Source organism: Arachis stenosperma, chromosome 3 (assembly GCF_014773155.1).
Source record: "Arachis stenosperma cultivar V10309 chromosome 3, arast.V10309.gnm1.PFL2, whole genome shotgun sequence".
NCBI lineage: Eukaryota > Viridiplantae > Streptophyta > Magnoliopsida > Fabales > Fabaceae > Arachis > Arachis stenosperma.
In genome coordinates, this window is record NC_080379.1 from 52,436,838 (window position 1) to 52,444,661 (window position 7,824).

Genomic DNA, 7,824 nt, shown 5'->3' on the forward strand with positions numbered 1-7,824 from the left:
TTTTTGGTTATATAATAATAGTTTTTGTACAAAGATTTTTTTATTTAAATAAATAAATATATAAATTACGAAAATATATAAAATATAAAATAATTACTTAAATGTGTAACTTTACACATTTTGGATGTTGAGTGGTAAGATAAAAAATGTGCATATCTGGACGTGTGAGAAACCATTCTGTGATCGGGCGACATCGTGACATATCTTAGGTGCACCCGTGATATATTTTATATAGAAGATCGGGTAATGAGCACCCAAGATACATTTAAATTCAGAATGGAGTCTCAGTACTTGAGATACGTGCAACATGCTTAATTTGGGCTTCAGTATCCGAGATATGCTCGGATGTATATATAAGGTCACAACAACCGAGATTTGCATTGATTTGAATAGTTTTTAAAAATTTTGTGATTTTCTAACTGCTTAAGTTCGAGTTTCTTTAAGTACATATGGCCTTCAAAGGATATGTTCGCGATGGAGACATCAACTGACTAAATGCTACTTGGCACGTAACTGGAGCTTTAGATTTTAAGGTTAGTAGTTCTTTCTTGTTTTATTTTCAGTGAATAATTAGTTTAGATATTTAGGCTTTAGAAACTTAGTTAATGTGGTAGGTATTTTGAGTAGACTAAGTTAGAAGTTCTATATTAATTTAGTCAGGTATATTATATTTTAATATTTTGTATAATTGATTGTAACTAATTGTAACTTAAATAAATTAAATAGGTAACCATAAATTAATATGTTAGTAAAATTAAATAAATACATTATTTAAATAAAATATTTGTGTACTCAAATTTTGTATTTAAACTTAGGGTTAAGTACTGAAATCGTTCCTAAGGTAAGGGGCGAAAATCAAAATCATCTCTAACCTTTTTTTGTTATTAAAATCATCCCGAACGCTGAGAAACATTTTAAAATCATCCTTCGCTGCTTAAAACAAATTTTTTGGATAGTTTTGCCCTTGTAGCCGTTAGTGTGTGTTCCAGCTTTTAATGAATAAAATGAATTTATTTGTTTATTTATATATTTATATTAAATCGTGGTTTGGGGAGGGTTGGGATTAAATCAAAGCTGTAATCCCTAACCAAAGAAGCAGAGCAGGAGATAGGGCTTGCGAAGGTGAGTGGAGCCATGGCTGCCGAGAGCTCACGATCGTGTCAGAGTAGGTCATCTGCGCAGAAATGGGAGCTTGTGTGTCGGCATGGAGAGAGACCCGTGCTTAGATTTTCTGGCACAAGGAACAATCCTGGGCGACGATTTTGGGGGTGTGTCTACTATGAGGTCAGTGATTTAAGTTTCTGTATGTGGCTGATGGCAATGTGTTGTTTGTTCTAGGCACTGACTCTAGTGGGTTGCTGCAGATCCAAGAGGAGTGTGATTTCTTCCGATGGGCAGACCCAGAAGCAGACAGTGACGATCCTTATGTTGCAAGGATGAAGAGGAAAGTTACGGCCATGAAAGCAAAAGTGAGGGACATTGAGTGGAAGTTTAAGGTTGCTGCCGTGTTAGGGATTTTTGGGTGGGTTGTGCTATTTTGCTTCTTGTGGCAGATTTGGTTTAATCAGAGGTAGGGGGTAGCATGTGTGATGCCATTGAAGTATGATTAATGAAGTTAGAAGAGAATTTAGGGTGCAGTTTGGATTTGTTTGATTGGGTCTGAGTTATGTAAATTGAGTTGTACTGGGTGTTGAATGAACATGTGGGTTTGGTTGAGGGTTTTGGTGATTAATTATGTGAGTGAAATGATGTCATTGTAATTTGAGAATTAATTGGAGAAAAATTTTTTTATGTTAGCCTGCAAATTGTGATTGATGAGTTGTGTTAATCAACTTTACAGCATATCAACCTAAAGGTGGAAATTGATTAAACAGAAGCAGAATAATATTAGGCAGAACATAATTATGGGTAATTGATTAATAAGCATAGCAAAATAACACCAAAAGGTGAAAACTTCAGTCACCATGATTTTCATTACATGGACACAGAACAAAATATAGTCTGTAGGCTAAGGAAACAACAACAAAAGCTGGATTCCTAGGATATCCAGAAACCTAGAGCAAGACTGTTGCTCACTAAATCAAAGTTGAATCACAAACCATGTTTTGTAAGTTTCAAACAAACCAAAACAAGTGTCACACACATTGAGTCTACTCAATCAAAAGTACATTAATAACAGCACAAAACTCAAATTTTGACAATAGTCTAAAGTTTTTCCCAAAGTCTTGGGGGAAGTTTTGCCATGAGCCTCAGCTTTCTTGGAGATACATGAAGTAGAATTCTGTGGCTGAAGGAGACAGTCCTGGCTGGTTGGCTGGAGCTGGCTGCACCCATCTTCTTTGGTGCCGGTGGTTGCTGTGTGTTGCTTCTGGTGGGCTTTGTCTTGGGCCTTCGTTGGAGAGTACATGCTGGTGGACTGTTGGGCCTAGTTGAGGATGATGTGGGCTTGGACCTCGATTGGGTTGAGTTGGGCTTAGGTGTTTTGGTGGCTAGTTGGGGTTCAGATGATGATCTAGACCTGGTGGACCTCCTCAGACCTCCACTTCCAGATTGCATAACAGGCTGTGATAAAGCCTTAGAACTGGTCATGGGTCTGCTAGATGAAGGCTTCCTCCTACCTCTGGTTCTCTTCCTAGCAGCTTGACTAAGTTGTTGGTCCTGAAACACATTAAAGAATGCTGTTGATGAATAAATGATAATGTAACCCTAACATACATGAAATACACACACTTACATCCAGGGATGGCTTCTTGCATCCTCCCTTCTTGTGTCCAGATTCACCACAGTTTGAGCATCTTTGGATTTGTCCCCTCCTAGACAAGTGGGACTGGCTGCTGTTCGGAGCTTCATCTAGTCCTCTCTTCCTCTTCTTGACTGGTTTGTGGCTAGGCTTTTGATAAGGAGGGGGCAAGACATCATCAAAGTTGGTTTTCTCCCATAAATCTGGGCCATTTAGAGGATTGATGACTGAATCATAGCACTTGACATATGCAGCCTTCTTGTAGCAGTCATCAACAAATGCATCTATGTCAAGGCCCTTAAAATTGATGCAGCTTATAGCATGTGTGCAGGGAATACCACTAAGCTGCCACTTTCTACAAGAGCACTCATGAGCAGAAAGATCAACAGCAAATTTATTCAGTCCATTAATAATCTCATATGTTTGTGCAGCAGACCAGTAAGGCCTCCACTCACCAGTAGATCTGCCTCTCCTCTCTAGTTTTATCCTAATGCGAGGTAGAAGTGTACCATTAAAGTTTTTAATTCGTTCTCTATTAACAACCCATCTAGTCATCAAATAAACCTTGATATCCTCCAACATTGTCACTATAGGTTTCTCCCTAGACACTACTATTGCACCATTAAAGCTCTCACACATGTTGTTTACAAGAGTGTCACATTTAGAATGAAAATTAAACCTGGACATGCTCCAAAATCTTGGAGGAATAGCATTCAGATGTTTATGTGCATCCATATTGATCTGCCTGATGATTTGCATCTCTTTCTCCCATTCCTTCCAATGTGTAGCTTTTGCACACCTCCACATCAGCTGCTTCAACTGTAGTCCAGAAAATTTCTTCCTGAAGTTGCTGTAAAGATGGCGGACACAGAACCTATGGTCTACTCCAGGGATGACTTCATCGAATGTAGGTAAGAGTCCCTAAGATAGCAGGTAAATCCCATTTATCAAACAATATAATTATACTTCAATTTATTTAGTAACCAAAATTTTTATCAACCAATCTACTCAATCAATCAATTTATTTATCAAACAATATATTAATCGACCAATATATTTATCAAGCAATTTACCTTCTGCTGATCAGACATGAAGGTTGTTTTCCCAATGATCTCAACTCCTAAATCATCAATTAACAACCAGAGAAACCACTTCCAAGTGTCTTTGGTCTCTGCCTCCACAACGGCATACGCGATTGGAAGCATTTGATCATTAGGATCCCACCCAATGGATGTCAACAACTGCCCTCCTTGAGGTGTCTTTAGAAAACACCCATCCAATCCCACAAACTTTCTACACTGCAGGAAGCTCTTCTTACAAGCAGCTAGACACACATATACCCTTTGAAAGATGCAATAATTGTTTAACCCTGGTGCTGGTTCTCAACCTCGAAATCAGGAGACCTCTGGACCTTGAGTGTCACTGATGACCCTAGATTAGCCCGTAGTAGCTCCGAGTAGTAGTCAGCAATCCTTTTGTACTGCTTTCGGTAAGCTCCCTAAATCTCCTCCAATGCAGCTTGTCTAGACCTAGCTGCCATCGAAGTTGTCACTGTCAAATTCCATTTTCTTTGTGCCTTGTTGACCAGGTCCTTTATCTTTACCTTTGGGTTACCTTCCACTTTCTTCCTAAATGCCCTACTCAGCCAACCAGTATGCAGTATCCCTACCCTGTGTGACTGGCCACAGGTATGCTTAAGGTTCATTGACCTAAGCTGCCAAGTCTCTTCCTCACTCATTTTTGCTGCGTATAACCAAAACGGACACCCCTCTTGACAAACAGCCCTCACTCTCACCAAGTCAAGCTTGGCATACCTCAGTCCCCTTCTTGTTTGCACTGCATAAGCTGTAACAGTGTCCTTGAATTCCTCCCTTGAAGCATATACAGTTTTGACTTTCCATTGGTAAGTTGTCATGTCTTTCACATCTCTATGTATTGGATATCGACTAGCTTCATGATTATCATTATCCTCATTGTCCTCCTTCTCTGAACCACCGCCAACTTCATATTTCACATCAACTTCATCACTATTGAACCCTTCCTCATCACTGAAATCACCTCCTGCTACCCCTTTTCCTTTATCAACCCGATTACCATCAGTCCCACCTCGTACTTCATCAAATCTGCTCTCATCATCGTACTCCTCTTCACTGTCTGTAAACATAACATCATCTGCACTGTCAACTTCATCAGCAGATGGAATAAAATCCTCATCATCGCTATCATCGTCACTGTTCGATTTGCCCTGCTCCTCCGGGTTCAATTTGTCTCCCTCATCAACCTTCTCCACATTGTCCATTTCCACCTCTTGACCCAGTTCACCCTGAAATATCACCAATTGCTTCTTATTATGTACCTCTTCATCATTGCCCTTTTCTGCCTCCTAATTTTGTTCACTCTGGCCTCCAACATCAAGAAACCCTACTTCGGGAAAATCTTCAGCATCTTCAACCTTATGGACCACATAGAGCTCAACGTGACCCCTCTTCCCCGCTATTTTACACATCACAATGGCATCTCTGTCTCCCTCAAATAACTTCAGATCCTTCTCTAACCATTCAGAACTTGGGTGCTTATACCAAAAACCTGAAATCTTTTCTTTTGTGTACCTAAACTGTCCCACCTCAGCATATGTCTCAAAAACAGACCAGCAATCCATATAGATATCTTCGATCACTGTCCTTTCTCCACCTATATACTCCAATGTACCATTGTCATATCCAAATCTACCACCATGGTAGACACTCAGGTTAAAGGTTCCCGTCACCTAAACCCTACAAACAAAAATCACACCCAAATCCTATTTGTAAACAAACGAATACCCATGAGTGATTATGTAGTTCAAGCTCGAAAAAACCGAAACAAATGCTGCACACGTACCTGATTCGAGATGATTGACACGAGAATGAGCTCCTCTTCCACTCTTTCCCACGCAATGCAAATGCAATGACGCTACTATTTCAGGCCAGCTATCACTCTGTTAGGGCATCATTGAAGGTGAAGGATCAGTTTTCCTTGGGGTAACGTTACTCAGAGAAGGAACCCCTTTCGCGGGAATAAAACACCAAGCGTTAATAGGTCCAGGGGCAAAATTGGAATTAATTTTTTTAATGCACTTGAGGATGATTTTAAAGTGTTTCTGAACGTTCGAGATGATTTTAATAGCAAAAAAACGTCGGAGACGAATTTGATTTTTGCTCCTTTCCTTAGGGACGATTTCAGTACTTAACCCTTAAACTTATTATTGGATTGAAGTCATGTCCAATATGACAATCATGCTAGAATAGTGCAATATAAATGATTTATTTTTCTACATATTGCTTGATAGTCCTTTCTTTAATTAGTATTATGAATATTAGCAATACAAATTATATTCATACTATATACAATATTTTATTACCGATGTTTATCTACTTGGTTTAGAATTTTTAGTAACGGTATAGACAAGACTAATATGCGAGAGTAAATGTTATGCCTATTGCAGAGACCACGGTTACTGTTACTACGCTATGTGAGCTTGGGTCTCCCCTCCACTGGACAGCCTATTGCCTTATATTAGGGAGGCAGAATTTGGGCATGCAATAGAGTTGAGAGATTTCATGTTTGACAATTTCTTGATCTCTGTATTTGTCAAGCGGTGGAGGCTTAAGACCTACCCCTTCCACCTTCCATGGGGTGATGTTAGCATTACACTGCAGGATATTACCTACCACATTGGTCTGCGCACTAATAAAAAGCCGAGTGGGGGTTGTACCAGAGACTTCCAACAATACCATAGACACCCCACGTCAGAGTGGATTGAGGATTTACTTGATGCTAGGCCGCCACCACAGCCAGAGGAAGAGAAGCAGGTTTTCGGGATGAGGATGACCTGGTTGAGAGATAGGGTTTCACATATTCCAACTGGGACAGCTCCGGATACACTCCGTAAGCACGCCAGGTGCTGCTTGATGATGCTTATCGGGGGGTTTCTTTTCACGGACAAGTCTGCTATACTTGTTCCTTTAAGGTGGCTGCTGTTGCTGGAGGATTTTCACCATGCAGCCAGTTGTCATGGGGTCTACACTACTGGCACATACGTATCACTCACTATACTCCACCGAACCTACGCACCTGCCTACAAATTACTCGTGGATGTCAACGTTTAGTACAACACATAATTAATGTAATAGACTTTAATTCATCAAAAATAAATCGTAAAATATGCCAGTAGTTCAAAGTTCTGGCGTAGTGCCACACGAAGACTCCATGGACAACCGTTGGTGAATTGCTTGCAACGACAGTGGTATTTAAGCCTATTCGACTCCAAAACTCTATACTCTACATTTCTTCAAATACTATAGTTCTTCACCGCCATTAGAATGCATCACGGTTACTAAACCTATGGCCAACTCGAAATTTCACCCCACCATTCGTATTGTAATCATCCCCTTCACCAGCATTAAAAGGATCGTCCAGATGCATTGCGTCCAAATTCAAAGTGTGATAATAACTAGGAACTTCTAACAATCGTGGAATGGGAAAAGGGGGAGGCAGGAGAAACCGAGCACCACCGCCAGTGGGAGTCTTCAACACATACTCATCAGAGGAAGAAGTATCGCTAGACGACCTGGACCTGGTAACATAAGTTGAATCGCCCTCACTGTCGTCCTCGTTGGCACTATCACGAGGCTGGGCATAGTGGATCGGTGTTGCATCCAGCGGGACAACTTCAGGACTCGAAGGGGACAGACCACCACCAACAACCACGTCACGCACCGCAGCATACCGCTGGTGCGCGAAATTGTGATCACTACACAACTTTGCACAACTAACCAGCAAGTGCACTGGGTCGTCCAAGTAATAAATCTTACGCGAGTAAGGGTCGATCCCACGGAGATTGTTGGTATGAAGCAAGCTATGGTCACCTTGTAAATCTTAGTCAGGCAGACTCAAATGGGTATAGTGATATACGAATAAAGCATAAAGATAAAGATAGAGGTACTTATGTAATTCATTGGTAGGAACTTCAGATAAGCGTACGAAGATGCCTTCCCTTCCGTCTCTCTGCTTTCCTACTGTCTTCATCCAATCCTTCTTACTCC

The 7,824-nt window shown here is 40.6% G+C and overlaps 2 protein-coding genes across 2 annotated transcripts; one reads left to right on the forward strand and one right to left on the reverse strand.

Moving 5' to 3' along the window:
• Window positions 1-2,205: 2,205 nt before the first annotated feature.
• Window positions 2,206-5,039, reverse strand: LOC130966110 (uncharacterized). The gene is made up of 4 exons (XM_057890874.1): window positions 4,270-5,039; window positions 3,814-4,081; window positions 2,735-3,661; window positions 2,206-2,658 (listed from the first exon to the last, which is right to left on the reverse strand). Exons 1-4 carry the CDS (start codon window positions 5,037-5,039, stop codon window positions 2,206-2,208), a joined length of 2,418 nt encoding a protein of 805 aa, XP_057746857.1.
• Window positions 5,040-5,686: 647 nt separating this feature from the next.
• LOC130966111 (serine/threonine-protein phosphatase 7 long form homolog) lies at window positions 5,687-6,888 on the forward strand. Its single transcript, XM_057890875.1, has 2 exons — window positions 5,687-5,760; window positions 6,282-6,888. The coding sequence occupies exons 1-2, from the start codon at window positions 5,687-5,689 to the stop codon at window positions 6,886-6,888; spliced, it is 681 nt and encodes a 226-aa protein (XP_057746858.1).
• The last annotated feature ends 936 nt before the right edge of the window (window positions 6,889-7,824 follow it).

Bases quoted from the DNA above. Each gene is read 5' to 3' on its own strand.
- LOC130966110 (XM_057890874.1), bottom strand. From the start codon at position 5,039: ATGGACAATGTGGAGAAGGTTGATGAGGGAGACAAATTGAACCCGGAG. The intron at 3,662-3,813 runs GTAAATTGCTTG...CTGCTATCTTAG, and splicing joins TCATGTCTGATCAGCAGAAG to GGACTCTTACCTACATTCGA. The intron at 2,659-2,734 runs GTAAGTGTGTGT...AATGTGTTTCAG, and splicing joins GCAAGAAGCCATCCCTGGAT to GACCAACAACTTAGTCAAGC.
- LOC130966111 (XM_057890875.1), top strand. From the start codon at position 5,687: ATGACGCTACTATTTCAGGCCAGCTATCACTCTGTTAGGGCATCATTG. The intron at 5,761-6,281 runs GTAACGTTACTC...TCCACTGGACAG, and splicing joins AAGGATCAGTTTTCCTTGGG to CCTATTGCCTTATATTAGGG.